Source organism: Balaenoptera physalus (assembly GCF_965194825.1).
Source record: "Balaenoptera physalus genome assembly, chromosome: 3".
Taxonomy (NCBI): Eukaryota; Metazoa; Chordata; class Mammalia; order Artiodactyla; family Balaenopteridae; genus Balaenoptera; species Balaenoptera physalus.
The window spans coordinates 38,420,042-38,442,038 of NC_138890.1; the positions used below are offsets into that span (position 1 = coordinate 38,420,042).

At 39.2% G+C, this 21,997-nt stretch overlaps 1 protein-coding gene and 1 long non-coding RNA gene across 5 annotated transcripts in view; one reads left to right on the plus strand and one right to left on the minus strand.

Moving 5' to 3' along the window:
• Nucleotides 1–21,997, plus strand: part of LOC309658261 — a 477,588-nt gene that overhangs the window by 394,068 nt on the left and 61,523 nt on the right. The window lies entirely within an intron of this gene.
• The window catches only part of LOC309658220 (uncharacterized protein), a 92,250-nt gene that overhangs the window by 52,189 nt on the left and 18,064 nt on the right, over nt 1–21,997 (minus strand). For 2 of the 3 annotated variants that reach the window (XR_014262058.1, XM_082456617.1), the window contains exons 3-4: nt 9,245–9,565; nt 3,268–3,363 (exon numbers count right to left, since the gene is read on the minus strand). Coding sequence is in view for 2 of the 3 variants with exons in the window: in XM_082456617.1 (XP_082312743.1) it covers nt 3,268–3,363; nt 9,245–9,257 (109 nt within the window). In the remaining variant the exon portion in view is untranslated. Of the gene's footprint in view, nt 1–3,267; nt 3,364–9,087; nt 9,566–21,997 lie in introns of all 3 variants that reach the window. The other variant, XM_082456616.1, reaches the window with a different exon arrangement.

Below are 21,997 nucleotides of genomic sequence, written 5' to 3' on the forward strand. Positions count from 1 at the left end.
ACCCACTTCTACCAACAGAAAGCAGAGCCTGAAGAGAACAGAAAAAGAATATGCTAGTTTTGATGGGAGGCAAAAAAAATTAAACGTTGGAACTCAAAAGGACCTAAGAGATGATCTAGTCAGGATGCTGTAAACTGAAAAACTGGCTTTATTGATCCTGTTCACCAGTGTAACGGTGTGTTTTCCTCACACCTGAATGCTTTTATATGCACTTTTCGTTTATCACTCTCCTCTCCCTGTTATCCTTTTCCTGATTGCCACCCATAGCCATGTTATCTGCTTGGCCCATGGAGTGGCCCTGCCAGGGCTAGTCTCCAGCCTTTTGGTACCTATCCTGGTGCCCTTTGGTTAGGGCTAAGCATCTATAAGGATACAGGCACTTAAAGCAGAAGGGAATGGAAAAAAGAGTGGAAGAATTGGACAGACAATACAATCTCTCCAAATCTTAGAAACCTCTGAATATCTCTTATAAAATGGAGTTAATACTGCCTATCCTTAAAAAAAATCTGATCAGAGAAGGCATGTGAATTGCCTGGGATACAGTATGTCCTCACTGAATGTTTCTTTCCTTTTCTTCCCAGAAGACTCAAGATGCTTTCCAACACTCTTGCCTTGTGACTCTACATCCCTTACCTAAAGAAGTAGGTAAGGAGCTCATGTGATTATGGTGCTTCAGAAGGGTGAACGGAGGCAGAGAATCAGGAAGTGATCTGCCCCTCATCACTCAAGGCAGGCACTTGCACTACAACTGTCACCCAGTTACCCAGCCAACTCCTAACAGCAGTAGGAGCTATGCCGCCAATGCTACCCATGACCTGGGTGCTGCATGGTGTCAATACTACTGCTTTTGGCCACTGATTCCACACAAGTGAAGCAGCCAATGGCAGAGACCAGTAACAACAAACAAGCTAAGAGGTTTCTCACTGGTTTCTTTTCCCTGCTTTATTCCTCTGAAGAACAATGCATCCCCCAGTCAGATTCGTGTCTTTTGGGTTGTCCCCTGGGTCAGCTCACTGTCAGCCCACGGAGCCCAACCCAGCCAGTCATCTCAGCAACCTGGCTAAAACTTCAGTCAACAGGGGCAAAATGATCCTTTGACATCATGGAAAGTCACCACCAAGGCGCTGGGCACTGTCTGGCCTCATGAGCTGGGTGCCCAAAAGGACTGCCCAGCTCCAATTAGCTGGTCCATTGGTGGGACTCCTGTGCCCTGGGCCAGTCTCCTGATCTGTTTGTTCGTGACCATTAACCCGACTTTCAATGACACCATTAACTTGACTTTCAATGACTAAGTCAATCAGATCACAATAGAAACCAGGGGGGTCCAGCCCTGGCTGAAATCTTGGCATTTTGGTCACTAGTAAGCAGTGACCTTACAGCTGAACCCCACCTCCTCTTTCTCTCTCTCCTCGTGGTATTATCTTTCTTTGGATTTTCCATGTAGTTTCATTGCTTAGCAGCTGGCTCCCTGGGTTTTATCATCACTAATTTCCTCTTTGTCTAAGTCCTACTCTCCCTCTGCCTCTGCCTCCCTCCACATTACTCTTTCTTCCTCCTTCTCCTCCTCCCTGTCTCCTTTCTGTAAACATTCCTGGAAATGCTTGTGCTCCTGATGAGAACTGAAGAAATCTGTCGAAGAGAGAGAGCTAGGAGAATTTACTGGTTAAAAGCAGAAGCTCTGAGGACCTCCCTGGCAGTCCAGTGGTTAAGACTCCACGGTCCCATCACAGAGGACATGGGTTAGATCCCTGTTCGGGGAACTGGGATCCCACATGCCACGCTGCATGGCCAAAAAATAAAAAGCAGAATCTTTGGTATCAGCTTTCAGTTTGAAGCCAAGACTTGCCACTTAGCAACTGTGTAAGTTTGGCCATATGATCTAGCCACCCTGAACCTCAGTTTCCTCATCTTGACAACAGGTGTAACAATACTCATTTCATGGGGTCAAGGGTAACACTGTGTTATGTAAACTGTTTTGTTAGCAACTTGCCTAGCATATGATATACTCTAAATAAAATTTAAATTAACACAGTCTTTGTTCTGTATCGTGGTTTAAAACAGTAAGGTTCCAGCTGGGTTCCTTGAAGGTCTGAGGCTCTAAGACTTGCCAGGGATGGAGAGGTGTGTGGTGGATGGCAACAGGTTGAGCCCTACTTACTCTCCCACTTTCAAAACAGATCCTATTTTTTCTCTTTTTCATGTTGGGTCTCTGAAGAATATTCTGAAAAAAGGATTCCATTGTCGTGAAAAAAATTCTGGAACTGGCTTAAACTGATTTTTCACCTGTCCTTTTCCTAGTATTTTCCTCTTTGCGTTCATTCCAAAGGCACTTAGAACCTACGAAATCATCGTTCCACTCCCCGTTGCTTCCTTGAACTTGAACCTCCCTCTCTCCATGAAAAATTGTAACTGACATTTCTATTCTGTAAAGAAGATATCGAGGAGTTTAGCCCACCCAGCAGACTTTCTTGGGAGTTTGTTTCACAGGCCTATCAGATAGTGAAAGACAGTTATCAGGTGCTTGGTTTCATTTGAAAAAAGCTGATTGCCCATTTTCTTTACCATTTGAGAAATGTGGTTACACCCTGAATTTCACACGAGAGCCTGTGGTTGTGAATTACATCTGAAAAAGCGCTCTCCATACTAGGCAATGTTGTTTCACTACCTTAAAAAAATTCTCTAAAAAAAAAAAAAAAAAAGACCTTATTGAAAACAAAACAGACCAGAAAGAAAAGTCATCTTTATGATCTGTAATTCCCTCCATGTTCCCCTGGAGGTAGAGGTCCGGGTAACCTGATGCTCACAAACGCATTCAGGCTTCCAGGAGGTTCTAGGCTTCTGGCACGTAAGCTCAGAGGCCTCCTTCTCCAGCCTTATCCGTTTTGCATGCCCCCATTTGCATCCCTTGTGTTTTGCCAAGAGAGGTAGGATGTTGCGGGTGCCTACAGAGGAAAGAATTCTACGTGGTTACTCGCCCCGGTGGTGAGCCCATATGAAGATGCGTGTGGTTGAGATGAACCACTCTAGGATTAATGTTCACTAAAGATCATGTGTACAGACAGCACTGTGTGAGGACCCAGGAAACCAAGAGGCACATTTGATTGAAAGTTCAATGGTAGCAAAGTTCATGACAATATCATATATCAGTGTAGTCCCAGGGCCTAACACATTGCTGACACATAACAGACACTCAAGAAAGAGCCACTGAATGATGAATGAATGAATAAATAAGAAAAAACAGCTTAAGAAAGAGCCATTCTCCCTTACCTCCCCTGCCTATTCCACAGGAGTTCACAGTGGGGCTGATGGCCTTTCTGCTTCCCCTCCAATCCATCCTTCCATGCTGCAGCAAGAGTGAGTCAGCTGAAATATAAATAAAGTCTTGTCACTCCTGTGCTTCAAACCCTCCACCTAGGACTTAAAATATAACCAAAATCTTTGCCTTGGCCTACCAAGCCTGTGTGGTATGGTTCCTGGCTAGCTCAGTGACCTCATCTCCTTTCCTCCTATCCCCTTAATCTCTGAGCCACTCTGACCTATTGCATGTTGCCTGGACAAGCCAAGCTCAATCCTGCCTCAGGGCCTTTGTACTTGCTATTTCACTAGCCTGAAACACTCTTCCTCTAGATTTTTAAATGAAAAGATATTTTCTTGTCATTCAAACCTCATGTCAAATGATACTCCTCAGAGTGGCCTTTCTTGAGCACTCAATCTAAAGTAGCCACCTGTTGGGACTTCCCTGGTGGCGCAGTGGTTAAGAATCTGCCTGCCAATTCAGGGGACATGGGTTTGATCCCTGGTCCAGGAAGATCCCATGTGCCGCAGAGCAACTAAGCCCATGTGCCACAACTACTGAGCCTGCGCTCTAGAGCCCACAAGCCGCAACTACTGAGCCTGTGTGCCACAACTACTGAAGCCCGCTTGCCTAGAGCCCGTGCTCCACAACAAAGAGTAGCCCCCCCTCACCGCAACTAGAGAAAGCCTGCGTGCAGCAACAAAGACCCAACGCAGCCAAAAATAGATAAATAAATAAATATTTTTTAAATTAAAAAAATTTTTAAAGTAAAAAATAAAAAATAAATAAAGTAGCCACCTGTTCATTCTCTATCACATCACCATTTTCTTTTTCTTCATAGCAATAAGCACTTGGAAATAGTTTCACTCATTTCTTTGTTTTCACAATTATTGTCAGTCTTGTGCTCTAAAATGCAAGCTCCTTCTATTGTGTGCACCACTGATAACTCTCCAATGCCTGGAACAGAATTGCACCTGCAGGCCTTGATGGATATTTTGGATGAATTAATAAATGCAGCCTTGGCATCCTGAGGGTTCTGGGCAACACCAAGTGAATTCTCCCAGGGGGCCAATGCATCAGAAACAGAAGATAGATGCCTCAAATAGAAGGGTCAAGAAGGAAGAATTATAAATGATAATAGCTAACATTTGTAGAGCACTTACTATATGTTAGATATTTTTCCAAGCCCTCAATATTTATCTTTTATAATTCTCACAACCATCCTTGGAGGTAGGTCAAATTATTCCTATTTTATAGTTAAGTAACTGGTACAAAGAGAGTAAACAACATATCCTCTGACAAAGGTGGAAAATGGAAGATCAAAGAAGCAAACCAAACTATGAACCACTACGCTACAATGCTTCTCTCAAACTGTCTTCCTCAGAGCATACATGGGCTAACAGCCACCCTTGGGGAGAGACTGTAGGAGGCAGGTAGAAATATGGAGCAAGTCATAACATCACTAATCATTAGAGAAATGCAAATCAAAACCACAATGAGGTATCACTTCACACTGGTCAGAATGGCCATCACCAATATGTCTACAAATTTGATTATGCTGTAGAGGGTGTGGAGAAAATGGAACCCTCCTACACTGTTGGGAATGTAAATTGGTGCAGCCACTATGGAAAACAGTATGGAGATTCCTCAAAAAACTAAAAATAGAGTCACCATATGATCCAGCAATCCCCCTCCTGGGCACATATCCAGAAAAGATGAAAGCTATAATTCTAAAAGATACATGCACCCCAATGTTCATAGCAGCATTATTTACAAATAGCCAAGATATGGAAACAACCTATGTATCCATCAACAGATGAATGGATAAAGAAGATGTGGTATATATACACAATGGAATACTACTCAGCCATAAAAAAGAATGAAATAATGCCATTTGCAGCAACATGGATGCACCTAGAGATTATCATACTAAGGGAAGTAAGTCAGACGGAGAAAGACAAATATCATATGCTATCACTTATATGTGGAATCTAAAAAAAATGATACAAATGAACTTATTTATAAAACAGAAACAGACTCACAGACATAGAAAACAAACTTATGGTTACCAAAGGGGAAAGGCAGGGGAGGAATAAATTAGGAGCTTGGGATTAACAGATACACACCATTATATTAAAAATAGATAAACAATAAGGTCCTACCATATAGCACAGGGAACTATATTGAATATCTTGTAATAATCTATAATGGAAGAGAATCTGAAAAAGAATGTACACATATGTGTGTGTGTGTATACATATATATATATATATATATATATATATATATATATATATAACTGAATCACTTGCTGTACACCTGAAACTAACACAACATTCTAAATCAACTATACTTCAATTTAAAAAAAAGAATTTGCCAATGAAAAAGAAAGAAAAATGAAATATGGAGTAAGGCAGGTATTGATATCAAAGTAAACACAGATGTACCTCCAGGCTGGCAAAGTCTAAAGCCATGAGTAAACCTAATGAATGGTCTCATGTTGATAGAAAATGCTCTGGAGTCTGCCATTTAGCCCTGTGACCAAAAACATGTCTGGTAAAACTGCATGTCCACAGCTGTAGCAGTACCTGGGCAGTCTCTCTGCCACCACCCAGGCTTGTGTGGCCTATAGGCTGACAGCCTACAGACAAGTTTTGCTTAATCCTCATGGTATGACCTAAATAAACATTTTTAAAAATTATACCTGTGGCCAACCTTTAAAATCAGGATACTTCACATTTAAGTTCAGATTTCTGGCTTCCATCAAAACATCACAAGAACTGGTAACACTAATCTTGGTTTTGCACTTGGCACGGTCAGCCAGAACTGAGTCACAGCTGTCTTTCTGGAAAGGAGCATGTGCATCCAGTTCACCACGGTCCCCATCACTCCCTAGTTTGTCTTTAATACTGAGCCATATATTTCTACCTACGTGTATTCACTTACATGAGTCGTGTATACTCTGAGCGTTTGAGTTAATGATCCCTGGTGGGCATTTAACACCACACCCTGCACTGCTGAGACAGCTCTGACTGGCCTCCCAGCCTCCAGTCTTTACCGCTCCACAGCCATGCTTCCCAGTGCCACCAGATCCCACATAACAGTTAGGAAAGGGATCAGCCACATAGCCATAATTCAAAACCAAGTTCATCCCTGGCACTGTGTTGCTGTCCTCCCCTCCCCACACTTTCCTCACCTTTAAAATAGGAGAATAATAACACCCCCCTTGGATGGCCAAAAAGCATTTTAAATACTAACAAATTCCATGGCACATATGCCATTCTGGGCATCATATATTATTTATCTCTGTCTCTATTGTTCTTTTACCCAGAATGTTCAGCACTTTATTGAAAATAATAAGAGACACAAAGAAGCAAGAAAAAAAAAATACTCTCCTGTCAAGAGATAAAATATGCAACAGAACCAGACCCAGAAATAACCTAGATGTTAGAAGCATCAGACAGGGACATTTTAACTACTCTAATGAATACGTTAAAGGACTTAGTATTAAAAAGGTGGACGAAATGTATGAATCATAGGGAATTTCAGCAAAGAGATGGAAGCTATTAAAAAAGGGTCAGATGGAAATGCTAAACATGAAAACACAACATCAGAGATGAAGAACTGCCCAGGCAGGCTTGTCAACAAATGGGACACAGCAGAAGAAAGGATAAGTGAATTTGAAGATAGAGGTTATTTTTACAAATATGAAAAGAGAAGAATAATCAGTGGAAAAACACCCAGGAGCTGTGAGACCATATCAAATTGCCCGACATAAATGAAACTGAGTGCCAGAAGAAGAGAGAGAATGGGGCAGATGAAGTATGTGAACAGATCATGGCCAATAAGAGAAATAGACAAATCAACAATTATAGTTGGAGATTTCAACTTTTTTCTTGTCAATAATTGATAGAAAAATTAGACAAAAATTATTAAATATATAGATAACTTGAACAATACTGTCAAGCAACTTGACCTAATGTATAGAATACTTCATCTCAGAGAATTTACTTTCTTTTCAAATGTTCATGAAATATTCAAAAGTAGTCCATATTCTGGGGCATACAACTAATCTCAATAAATTTAAAAGGATTAAAAACACAGAAAGGTATATTTTCTGATGACAATGGTGTTCAACTATAAATCAGCAACAGAATGACACCAAGAAAATTCTTAAATATGTGGGTAATAAACAGAACACTTCTAAATAATCTACAGGTCAAAGAAGAAATAACAAGGGAAATTAAACATATGTTTAAATTGAAATGATAAGAAATCTTAAAATTTGTAGGATCCAGCTAAAGCAGTGTTTAAAGAGGAACTGATGGTATTAAATGCTCATATTAGAAAAGAAGAAAGGTCTAAAATCAATTATCTAAGTTTCCACCTTATGAAACTAAAAAATTAAGAGCAAATTAAACCCAAAGTAAATAAAAGGAAGGAGATAATAAAGATAAGAGCAGAAAACATTGAAATAGAAAACAGAAATTAGTAAGCAAAACAATGAAACCAAAAGCTGGTGCTTTGGAAAGATCAATAAAATTGGTAAACCTCTATATATACAGATCAAGAAAAAAGGACAGAGACCCAAATTACCAATGTTATGAATGAAAGAAGGACTGTCACAGCAGATCTATCAGATGTTAGGAAGGATAATGTTATTTTATGAACAACTTCCTGACAATAAATTTGATAACATAGATGAAATAAACAAATTCCTTACTAAAACTCATTCAAGAATAAAGGGGAAACTTGGGTGGCCTTATATCTATTAAAGAGATTGTATTCATAGTTAAAGTCCTTCCCACAAAGAAGAACTCCAGTTTTACCAGGGGATTCTACCTAACATTTAAAGAAGATACAGTATCAATTCTACATGAACTCTTTCAAAAAATAAAAGAGGAGAAAACACTTTCCAACTTGTTTTACCAGGCTGGCATTACCCTGACATTAACCACACAACCCAGCAATTCTATTCTGAGGAATTTACCCAAGGGAAATGAAAACATACGTCCTCCCAAAGATTCATACAGGAATGTTTATGGTATCTTTATTCCTAATAGCCCCAAACTGGAAAAAACACAAACGTCCATCAGTTGGTGAGTGGATAAACAAATTGTGGCATATAGTGGAATACTACTCAGCAATAAAAAGGAACAAAACAGTGATTCATTCAGAAACATGGATGAATCTCAAAAGCAATATTCTAAGTGAATAAAAAGACACAAAAGACTACATACTGTATGATTCCATTTAAAAGACAGTCTAGAAAAGGCAAAAGTATAGGGACAGAAAACAGATGAGTGGTTTCTAGGGGCTGGGAATGGGGAGAGGGGGTTAACTGCAAAGAGGCATGAAGAAACTTCTTGGGATGATAGAAATGTTCTATCTTTTGATTGTGATAGCAGTTACTCAGCTGTATATATTTGTCAAAGCTCATCAAACTGTACACTTTAAAAGAGTGATTTTTATCATATCTAAATTATACCTCAGCAAATTTTAAATCTCTTTAAGAATGTTACCATTAGGGGAGACTGGGTAAAAAGTACACAGGATTTTTCTGTAGCATTTTGTACAGATGTATGTGAATCTATAACTATAACAAAATAAAAATTTTTTAAATAATAAAAATTTTTAAATTATAAGAGACTTTAAAATCTCTTTAAGAGAAGGATGGAGCAGAAAACGTTACTTCTATTCATTAAAATAAGAAGAAAAAGGTTTACACGATAAATCAGGGCTCAGAAAGAATGTAGATTACACCCCTAGGTAAAGAGTTCAAGGTAATTTACCCAAAGTCATATTCGTGTGAGAGAGGGCGATGGCTTCTCCCCCTGAGCTTGCTCAAGTTGCCATCAGAAAGCCACTGCCAGTTATGATTCAAAATGTTCCCAAAGATTAGAAGGAATCCTGCAATCCTCAACAACAAACTTCAGCTTGCGATCTTACCAAAAAAGCTCATGGTGACAGTCGTGCCAAGAATCAAAGTCAAACAGCAACCATTCCAAATCTCCCAGCCGTACTTTCCACCAGTAGAGAAGGCCAAGACAGGACAAGTGACCTTTGCCTAATGAGAGACTGGTGAGCCACAAAAATACTTCCCCAAAAGTCCACGGGGGCATGAAGTGCTAGAGCTGTCCACAGCAGTTGGTGAAGTTCCTCTTTTGGGTTCCACATCTGCCTGGCAGACTTCCTCCATTTGGTCTGGCAGACCAGGTTCCAATGACCACAGGCTGGCATCACTATGGACCAAGCAGGGGATGAGGCATTCTGGGAGGAAGCAAAGGGGCAAATGGTCAAAGAGGGTCTGAACTTTGGTTTAGGGACAAGGCCCTCCATGCATTCCTCTAGAAGCTGGAACTTGACTTTCAGCAGAGGACTTGAGGTTCATCCTGGTTTGGTTATTGTGGGACCTTGTGCAAATTCTTTAACCTCAGAATTCTCAACACTGATGGTCATAATATTTCATAAGAGAGATATTAAGATGTAATGAGGTCATGGTTATTCAAATGTTGGATTTCTCTTTTTCCCTAATCCAGTGTTTCCCAAGGTGTAGCACCAAGGGGGTACATCAGAAAATTTTGGGTTATAATAGACTTTTAAATTTTAATACTTATAAACTTAATTTAAAGGGTATTAGAAAAGTAGAACTAGCCCATCTACCTTGCTAAGAAGAAATTAAGTTTAAAATGGAATCCAAGGGACTTCCCTGGTGGCACAGTGGTTAAGAATCCACCTGCCAACGCAGGGGAAATGGGTTCCGGCCTTGGCCCGGGAAGATCCCACATGCCGTGGAGCAACTAAGCCCATGCGCCACAACCACTGAGCCTGTGCTCTAGAGCCCGCAAGCCACAACTACTGAGCCAACGTGCTGCAACTACTGAAGCCCACGCACCTAGAGCCCATGCTCCACAACAAGAGAAGCCACCGCAATGAGAAGTCCACGCACCGCAACGAAGAGTAGCCCCCGCTCACCGCAACTAGAGAAAGCCCGCGTGCAGCTACAAAGACCCAACGCAGCCAAAAATAAATAAATAAATAAATAAGTTTATAAAAATAAAAAAATAAAATAAAATGGAATCCAAGTGAAACCTATGTTAGAAATATATTAGGTTAATAATTTTTTAAATGTAGTAAGTAGATATAGCAGAAATTATAAAGATGATTAAAATTTGAGAAATAATACTGCCAGGGCTGTGAATATCATCCTTGGGTCTCCTGGAAGGAGCACTCAAGGTCTTTTACATTATATAACACAGTACTGTCTTTGTAAGAACCCAGGGACACATTGTTTTTGGTCACAGGATCAGATGCAGTTGTACTTCTCCCAAGGATTTGCTTTGGTTTATCTCATGAACATTGCAAACTGTGTAATCAATTAGGTTTCCCTGTTTGCACTGATAAGAAAGCTTAAAGCCTAAATTGGGGACCAGTTATCACATAATGTGTAGGACTGTATCATATTCATTGTTTATGAGCCTCACTCCTAACTCTTATTGTCATTTATTTTTTCAGTTCTCTTCTATGTTTAACTTATTGTCTTCCTATATTTTCATATCCTTTTAAACCACCTTAAATCTTCTTTGAAATAAAAGAGGAGATAAATTGTTAAATGTCCTAAGTTCTTTTTCTTTTCTTTACTTAAAGACAGCATAAGCAAAGTTTGTCCTTAAACTCCAGGGATTGTTCTTTCTGAATCTCTTGGTGTCCCTAGGTTAATATAGATTCAAGCGTGCTTTGAGAAGAGTGAGACAATCAGCATTCAGTTTCATTTTGAAATCAGCCCTTGTCAAAAGCCATCCTTGTCAGTGTTACATCCCTGAGGTACAGAGAGTTATGACTGACTTCACACCTGGGTAACCCCACGGACCTTAAGTAAAATGGGAAATAGGTGCTGTGGTAGAATTGGGTTTCCTCCTTTTCCCTCAAAAGCCAAGCTTTTGCTGACAAAAAAACAAAAAACGAAAAACGCAAGCTAAAATGATATCAAAATTTGGCATCAGAGCACTCAGAATACCCACAGCAATGGAAAGCTACTTTATTCATAGTCTATACACTGAGTCTCCTAAACTAGCAGACTTTTCCTGCCTGCATCTCCCTGTACCTACCAGTGTTTTCTCCAGTGTGAGAAGTTTTGGATCAACTTCTCATATTTTACAGTGTCTTCATTACATTATATTTTCTGAGCCTCATTTTCTTCTCTATGAAATAAAGATAATCTCTACTCTACCTATTTCAACATGAAGTTACAATAAAACAAAATACAATACAATATTCGCCAGGACTCTCTAAGTTGCATATGACAAAAATTCAACTCAGACTAGCTAAGGGCAAAAGATAGATGGGGGGTCGGGGGGTGGAGTGGGGGAGGAGATTATTTAGAAATTATTCATATGAAGATTGAATAACCAAATCAGTGCATAATGGTGGATCTCAGAGACCTCTGGAATCAGAAACTTAAATGCCACCAACACCCTCTCTGTGTGTCTCATGTGTTTCATTCTGTAGGTCAACTTTATTCTTTCTTGAACTATACTCATAGCTTCCGTATCTCAAATCTCACAATGCACAAACCCACAGAGGAACTGAGACTTACTTTCTCTAGTCCCAAACTCAAAAATCCTACAAACGGATCTAACTGGCTAATCTTGGGTCAGCTACCCACCACTGAACTCATCAACTATGACTGTAAGTTTGGGTATTAGGACTGGCTCATATCAGATCAAGTGTCTATCTGTGAGCCATTAAACACTATCTAGGACAAAGATCTTTAAAAAGATGAAGCTCCCACTCAAGTCACATTTTTTAACTTAGTGTAGAGAAAGAAGAGAAGAGAATATGGAGAAAGATAGACTGTTATGGGCAGAAAAAAAATGAGAGAATTACTAAAGAGTGTTTAGGAAATCAGGATTATGAGACAAACATATGGTTTTCAAGTCACCCAGGACTTCAAGACTCATATCAAGTGCCACCTACTCCAAGAAACCTCTGCTGATAATTACTGCCAATTATGAAACCCTTCCCTCACTGGTCTACCCATTATGTTTATGTGAAATATAACTTCCACTAATTATATTTAATTTCTCATTTGAGTATATACTACATTAAATTGCCTTCTAGCACATTGACTATTTTAAGTTTTGTCTTCTCTGCTTGATTATTCCCTGATGATAGAAATTGGCTGTTTCTTGCTGATGTAGTCATAATGATTGGTGTTAACTTATTATTGCTCCCAGGAAAGATATTTGCATTTTAACTCGGGTCTGCTACATGCAAAGTCTGAACCCAAAGGAGTAATTATAATGTTGGGAATGTTACACGTACAACAGGACATCTTTGGCAGTCTAACTTAGAGCCCAAATGCTGTCAAATCAAATATAACCACCACCATATGACTACATTTATCATCATCATGTCGTCATCATCAATTTTGGTTTGTTGATAAACTTAACGGCAGTTATACATCCAGGACGTACACTATCTGGAGATGGGGAGGGGTGGGCAGCACTGAATTATGGTTAAGATCATGGCCTCTGGAGCCAAGCAGACCTGAATTTGGTCTAAGTTCTGCCACTTAGTTGTGTGATTAAAGTCAAATTACTTCACACTGCTGAACATCGGTTCCTCACTATAAAGTGCGTACAGCAAGAGTACCTACCTCAAGGAGTTGTTTTCAGAATTATAATAAATGAGATAAGATGTCTAAAGCCCCTGGTACCTGGGAGTGTACCTGGTACATAGGAAGTGCTCAATAAATGGTAGCATTTTGTTAAAGTTCTAATTCAAATAATGTGTCCCATTCCCGCATAAACATATATATTCATCAAGATACACCACACACACACATACACACACACACAAAAGATATATGACACAACTTTTAGTTGGAGAATGCAATAATTGCATCTAAACTCTATGTGGAAGGGGCTACAGAATCACAATAGTATATTCAAGTATATTCCTACATAAACTCTAAAATCTTCTGCCAGGACATAGGACTGCAATTATCTTATAAAACTTTATTAAATTTATTAAAGTTGTTTAATTAAGACTTCCTACTAAGTCCCACACACAGACATATATAATAACACAACTATTCCTGCCTCCATCCCCTGGAGGGTAGCATGGACTCACAGCATACTTTATATGGACAAGAAACTAACCTTTTCTTGGTCACACTACTGAAATTATGAGGTGGTTTCTTTATTGTAGCATAACCTATCCTTACCTGACTAATAAAAGACTTCTTAATTTTTTCCCCAGTGTGCACTTAAAACTGCCCTTCCAGAACTTCCTCTCCCCATGCTTCAGATCTTTACTTGCTGCTTTCTCCATTGAAACACACCTCTCCTATATCCCATGCCTTCAGGGACAATGAATTCTATGTGAATTCCTGCTGACTTGTTAAAGGCTACAGAAGCATAAAAATGTTATCCTTTCAAGAAACATACTTATAATTTAGCTAGAGCCAAATGCAACAAAAGGTCTTATCCCAAAGGAGTGAATTTTTAACAGCATGGAAGTCCAAAGAGAAAGAAATTTAAACATGTTAAGACATTTCTGACTAGCATATTAAAAATGTCTCATTATAATTTTATACTTCATAAGGAACTTGTATATTCAGTATCTCAGGGCAACATTATTATCCCCATTATGCAAATAAAGGAACTGGGGCTAAGAAAGTTTCATTTGATTGCTCAAGTTCACATGGCTGATAAATGATAGATTCAGAAATATTTAATCCAGATCTTTTAATCCAGATCTACTCCAAGCACAGAGTCCATTCATTCAATGAATAATTGTATATTATCTACTATATTCCAGACACTGTTCTAGACTTTGGAGATACAGCAGTAAATAAAACAGAAAAAAAAAATCTCCAATCTCACAGAGCTTACATTCTAGAGAGGGGAGATGAGGAGAGCCAAACAAAACAAAACAAAAAAACACATAAATTTATTTGGTGTCAGTTGGCAAAAGGCATAATGAAGAAAAATAAACAATGGTAAAGAGGACAGAGTATGCTAGAGGGTGCTATCTTATATAGGTAGTCACAGAAGGCCTTTATGAAAAGGTACATTTTAACAGAGACCCGAATGAAGGAAAGCAGCAAGCCATGCATCTATTTGAAGTATAGGCTTTCCAGATATGGGTGGCAGCAAGTGCAAAGGCCCTGAGACAAGAGTGTATCTGATGTTTCCAAGGAACAGCAGGAGGGCCAATCTGGGATGGATACAGGAGTGAGTAAACAATAGGAGATGAAACCAATGAGGAAGCAGAGGCAGATCACGGAGGGACAAGTGGGCCAATGCAAGGATTCTGGCTTTCTCCTGAATGAAATAAGAAGCCTTTGGAATACTTTGAACATAGGGGAGACTGGGCACTCTGATAGGAACTGGTGATGTAACAATAGATAACCAATAATAATTAATTAATTTGGGGGCACCAATTAAGATCATGCTTATAGGGAAACTTACAATCTTAAGACCCTTATATTAAGAAAGAAGAAAGACTGAAAAAAGTCAATGATCTATGCTTCCATCTCAAGAAGTTAGACATGAAATAACAAATTAAACCCAAAGAAAGTGGGAGGAAAAAAAATGGTAAGAGTAGAAAGTAATTAAATAAAAAACTTATCCCTAGTGAGAAAAATTGAGATCAAAGAGAAGACACAAATAACCAATATCAGAAATGAAAAGGGCATCACTCTAGATATTTTAGACATTAAAAAGATCATAAGGGACAATATATTGAAACATATTTCTAAATTCCAAATTTTTGAAGAAATAATCAAATTCCTAAAAAAATATAAATTATCAGAACTGACAAGAAGAAAGAGAAAATTAAAATAATACTGTAACCATAAAATAAATTAATTACATAATTTAAAATCTTCCCAAAAGAAAACTGTAGGCCCAGATAGCATTACTGATGAGTTTTACCAAACACATAAAGAAGAAATCATGTCAGACTTTACAATAAATAAAATGGAACTCTCATCCACTGGTTTTGAGGCCACCATAGCCTTGACACCAAAAACTGAGGAGGGTATTCTGAGGAAGGAAAATTATGGACTAATCTTATGCATGAACACTGATACATTAAAGCCAGCAATATGTAAAGAACAACGTATCACAATCAAGTAGAGTTTATTCCAGGAATGTAAAGTTGAGTTGACATTTATAAACCTATACATGTAATTTACCATATTAAAAGAGTAAGCAGAAAAATCATGATTATCTCAAGAAAGAAGGGAAATATGTCGAGTACTTCGAAGAGGAGAAAAATGTTCATTCATCATATTTTTCATATGGGTAATGTCACCTATTTCATTTCTAATTTTATTTATTTGAGTCCTCATTGTTTTTCTTGGTAAATCTAGCTAACGGTTTTCTCTATTTTATCTTTTAAAAAAAACACTCTTAGTTTCATTTATCTTTTCTATTGTCTTTTTAGTCTCTCACTTATTTCCACTCAGATCTTTGTTATTTCATTCCTTCTGCAAACTTTGGGCTTAGTTTGCTCTTCTTTTTCTAGTTTCTTAAGGTGTAAAGTAAGATTATTTCTTTGAGATTTTTCTTTTTACTTAATGTAGGTGTCTATCACTATATACCTCCATCTTAGAGCTTTAGCAAAAGCAACAAAAGAAAAAATCGATAAATTGAACTTTATCAAAATTTAAAACTTTTGTGCCTTGAAGGACACCATCAAGAAAGTAAAAAGACAGCCCACAGAATGAGAAAAATATTCACAAATCACATACCTGATAAGGAACTAATATCTAGAATACATAAAGAACACATATATCTACATAATAGAAAGACAAATAACCCAATTAACAAATGGGCAAAGGATTTGAATAGACATTTCTACAAGAAAGGTATTAAATGGCCAATAAACACATGAAAAGACACTCCATATCATTAGTCATCGGGGAAATGCAAATCAAAACCACAATGAGATACCACATCACACCCACTAAAGATGGCCAGAATCAAAAAGTCGGGTAAACAACAAGTGTTGGTAAGACTGTAGAGAAATTGGAACCCTCATACACGGCTGATGGGGATGTAAAATGGTATAGCCACTTTGGAAAACAGTCTGGCAGTTCCTCAAATGATCAAGCATAGAGTTACCATATGACCCAGCCATTCCAACCCTAGGTAACAACCCCAAGAGATATTAAAACGTATGTCCACACAGAAACTTGGATACAAATGTCATAGCAGAATTATTCATAGTAGCAAAAAGGTGGAAACAACCCAAATATCCATCAACAGACAAATGGATAAACCAAATGTGATACAGTCATACAATGGACTATTATTTGTGCATAAGAAGGAATGAAGCACTGACATTTGCTATATATGGATGAAGCTTGTAAACAAAAGAAGAAAAGAAGCTAGTCACAAAAGACCACATATTATATGTTTCCATTTGTATGAAATGTCCAGAATTGAAACCTATAGAAACAGAAAGTAGATGAGTGTTTGCGTAGGGAAGCAACCAGGTTATTAGGAGCATAACAGCTAAAGAATATGGGGTTCATCTCAAGGTGATGAAAAGATTCTAAACTTGACTATGGAAATGGTTGCACATATGTGAATATACTAAAAATCATTTAATTGTACACTTTAAATGGGAGAATTGTATGGTATGCAAATTACAGTTCAATAGAGCTATGTCTTAAAAAAGGAAAAAACATTAGATTTCAAGGACTGAGTACAAAAAGGAATGTAAGGTATCTCATTAATTAATTTTTGTTTTTGGCTGCATCGGGTCTTCGTTGCTGCGCACGGGCTTTCTCTAGTTGTGGCAAGAGGGGGCTACTCTTCGTTGCAGTGCGCGCTCTTCTCATTGTGGTGGTTTCTCTTGTTGCAGAGCACAGGCTTTAGGCGTGTGGGTTTCAGTAGTTGTGGCACGCAGGCTCAGTAGTTGTGGCTCACGAGCTCTAGAGCGCAGGCTCAGTAGTTGTGGCGCACGGGCTTAGTTACTCTGTGGCATGTAGGATCTTCCCGGACCAGGGCTCGACCCCGTGTCCCCTGCATTGGCAGGTGGATTCTTAACCACTGTGCCACCAGGGAAGTCCCTCATTAATTAATTTTAACATTGATTATATTTTGAGATGATAATGTTCCAAGTTGATAAAATATATTATTAAAACTAATTTCACTTGTTTCTTTTCACTTTTTTTAAACATAACTACTTGAAAATTCAAAATGACATATGTGACCCACATTATATTTCTATTGGATGGTGCTGTTTTAGAGATCTTACTTAAAAGATAAACTCTCTGAGCCTCAATTTCCTCATTCTTTATGAAGCAGTTATAATAGTACTGACCTCACAGGGCTGTGGCAGGGATTAAATGAGATAATGGTTTTAGAGAATTTAGCATGTGAACCTTAGCTCTTATTATAAATGCTGGGTCTTATTATCAAGGAAGCCCCTGGGTATCACCGAATACAGCCATCATATCAAAAACCTCTAGCAGAAACTCTGAATTTATTTTACTATCATAAACTTATTTTTAGAACTGAAAGGGATCTTAGAAACTACCGCATCCAAGAATCGCCAACTGTCATCTTGCAGATTTATTGTTTAGACCACACCATGGTTTTTAGAAATTGGATCTGAATATTTTTATTGTGAGACTGTGCTCTCCACTTGGCCACAGGCCCAACCACTCCCAATTCGCTTGGCAGAGCCTTACATTTGGGTCACCTCTTTGGTGCTGAAGGCATTTGAGTTTGGACTTCGTCTTCAACTGGTCCAAGCCCCTCACTTATCTGCTGAAGAAACGGCAGCCCATGGAGGAGGACACTCAGCTGGTAGGTGCAGAACCAGGACTATAATTCAGTCTGCAGAGAGCCAGGCCAGCACCTCCTCCATACACACCAACGTCTGGAAGATCCTGACTGAGGGGGCAGGAACACAAGATGTCCAGCTGTTGTTATAACATGCAACCCTTGGAGGCCTTGGTGGGACTGTGAGTTGCTCTTTAGTTTACCACTGGAGCAAATCAATCATTACTGTAGGTAATTACTGTAGGTTATGATAACTTTACTGGAGACCAGTGGGTCATCCTGGTGGGGAGAGAGAGAAGATGGTACCTGGAAATCAGTACTTCCAAATAGCCTGGTCTAAGATGCCCCAAATCCAGCCCTCAGTAAATCTGCCAATTAGCCCTCCCTGCAGCACTATTTCCTTCCTCACATTTGTTTAGCAAATCAAACTTAACAAAGCTCAATCATTTGATTCCCAGAGTAAACCCACTGAGAAAAAGGTGACCTGGAATAATTATTTCCATTTTATTTTTGAGGAGACTGGACCGACAAGAGGTCAGAAATTGTAGCACGAAGCAAGGACCCAAAGATTTCCCAAAGTTCACTCCATGCATATTTTGTTTCGAACATATCCAAATGCCACCTGCACTATTCCATTTTGTGGGATTTTCTTAAAAATGGGCACTTACTAATTTTCTTAAGTCAATTGATACTGAGAATAAATTTTACTTCATTACCTGAAATAGAAAACCAGCATCACTTGCCAAAAATAGATTAATAAATACAATGTAAAATTCTAATTAGAAACTGTTGCCTGGAGAGCTTTGAAAAGTCCCAATGCCCAGGCCATACCCCTGGACCTACTAAAGCAGTATTCCGGCGGAGGGAGGAGGAGACCAGACAAAAGTAATTTTTAAAGCTCTTTTCAAGAAATAGCAGTGTGAGCCAAGGATGAGACCCTCTAGAATTGATACTTCTGCCTTCTAAAACCTCTGCACGTGAGGCCCACTCTCTGTTAAAGAGATCAACAAGTGGTGGAGAGGCGTTAAAGACACATCTAGCCCCAAACTGAGACCTCCGCCTCGATGCCTTCAGAAAAACTTTGAAATGGAAAAAAGTTCTCATTTGTGATTTGTAACTGTTTAATGGGTTGTTCCCTTACAGTCTAAAATCACCTCACATAGCACTTGCCCTTTGGAAAACACGGGACCAGAAGACCCCAGGTGGTCTGGTTTCTATTTCTGTGCACATTCCACTCCCACTTCCCAGCCAAAGACTCCATCAAGGTAATTCTGGAGAACCCCTACTCACCTCTGTGTGTTCTCCAGGAGGGACTCCAAATGATTGCACTTACATCACACTTTCAGGCCCATCTTTCTATTTCAAAATGAATCCGTCCAGCGTTTCACATTAGAAAATCTTAAGGCAAAACCACATCTCCGTCTTCTTTCATTTCCTCCCAAGAAGCCCCTCATTTTCACCCAGGAATGTCTGGCCCTGGAGATGGTTTAAGCCAGCTGTGCCCTTTTGAATCTTAAACGGAAGTATCAGCAAGAGAGATGGTGCAGAAAGCCACATGACTTGCAGAGGGGCTTCTGCTATTCAGTTTCTTTTTCTCCCTTCATCCCTGAGCACACACAAGCACTCAGTGACAGCCTATCCTGATCAAGGGATGGGTCTAGAATGAAAGCTGGACTTTTGAGTGGAGACTCCTGATCTCCAAGACGTTTCCTCTTCTGGCCTGGGCATCACCCCTAGAACTGGGTACCTGGCTGCATGGACTCAGGTTTGCAGAGCTGCCCCCGGAGGACAGCATGGCCTCAAGAGCAGGCAGCTTGGTTCACAAACAGAAAATTGAACAAAGCTCTGATCTCCTCACTGCCTATATTTAAAACTCAAATGCTGACACACTGTCTACCACCAGCTGAACCCTTCTCTCCTGTTTCCCTTAGAGCCTATGATCCAGCCTCCAGGTCTCCTCCCTGATTCTCTATCCCAAAGCTGCAAAGCTCCTGCTATGCCCCTAAGTCTAAAATGTCCTTCTGCTCCATCCCCACCTGTCCAAAGCCTACCCACCCTCAAGGTTGATTGCAAATGTCACCTCCTCCATTAAGCCTGAGATGACTTCTCCAGCCAAATAATAATAATAAGAATAGAATTAATAATAATAAAGTTAACATTAATAGCTAGCATTTATCAAGCACTTGCTATTGGCAGGCACTAAGCTAAGAGCTCACATGTTTGATCTTGACCAAATCATACACTAGACAGTATCTCATTATCCCTGCCCTGCCATTTTCTATCTCTGTGACCTCTGTCAAGTTACTTTTTCTCTCTATGCCTCATTTTCCTCAGACATCAGTGGGGATTATAATGCATCTTCCTCATAAGGTTGTTGTAACAATAAAATAAATTAATGCACATAAAGCATGACACATGGTTTTTACTCAGTAATTAGCATTAGTTCTTGTAAGAACATTACAAGAAGTAAATAATAATGCGTTAGTATTATCCTCATTTTACAGGTGAGGAAACAAAGGCACAGAGAGTTTAGGGTAAACAGCCCATGTTCAGTGAAGAGCAAGAATTTTACTTCTCTCTCTGGTCCTAAATTGGGCTTTGCTCATAGTGCTCAACCGTTCTTGTCAATTATTTGCATACCTGTCTGCTGTCATCTTTCCAGCTTCATTGTTTCACTTTTCCTCCTGTGGACACTAAACTCCAGGGTAGAACAAATGGGTGTCTCCTGGACACTGGGCCCCTGCATTTTCCTAGCTCCTTTTCCTAGCCCTCCCCGACTGACCCTCTTCTTGTAACAATACAGCCTCTCCTTCAAATCTACTGTGACTCCTCCTCCTTCATGTAATCTTGCCTTCAACCTCCCAAGTGGGCGTGGTCTCTCCACCCCTTCTGTTCCCCTAGCAGTTCATTTGGACTTTGAGCCTTCTCTCATCCTGCCCTGTTTAATAGCCATGTGAGCCCTTGGCTTATTTCCACCGCTAAACTGTAAACTCCTTATGAAAAGGGATTAGGGACTTCCCTGGTGGTGCAGTGGTTAAGACTCCATGATCCCAATGCAGGGGGCCAGCCAGGGGTCGATCCCTGGTCAGGGAACTAGATCTCACATGTATGCCACAACTAAGAGTTCACATGCCACAACTAAGGAGCCAGTTAGCCGCAACTAAGGAGCCCACCTGCCGCAACTAAGACCCAGCACAACCAAATAAATAAATAAATAAATAAATAAATATTTTTTAAAAAAGAAAAAGAAAAGGGATTCACTCTCAACCAAACAATACACTAGGAATTCAATAAAAGTGTGATGGATGAAGGAATGGCTGAATAAATAAATAAATAAATAAATAAATAAATAAATAAATAAATGCACTTGTTTTCATGTTTCCTTGGAGAGGATCCCTAGCTTCCTGGATGTGTTTAGTATCTGCATTGCATAGAAAACACTTATATCCTGAGCATTTTGAAGAGGAGATAACTATTCATTCATCGTATCTTTCATGTGGACCGAGGAGATATTAAGAGAAGTTATATTCACTATGACTCCTAGTGTAGAATTCTGAGCTGTATTATACCTCGGCAAGTTTTACGCACCCTTTCCAGAGGTTACAATCAGTCAGTACAGTCAAATTCCACCCATAGACATGTTTGTTGTAGTGATCAAAATATTGTTTTCAAAACTGAATTGAGGTATAGCCACTTTGGAAGACAGTTTGACAGTTTCTCATAAAACTAAACATACTCTTACTATACAAGCCAGCAATCATGCTCCTTGGTATCTACCCAAAGGAGTTGAAAACTTATGTCCACACAAAAACCTGCACATGGTTTTTATAAAGTTTATAGCAGCTTTATTCATAGTTGCCAAAGATGTCTTTCAGTAGATTAATAGATAAACTAT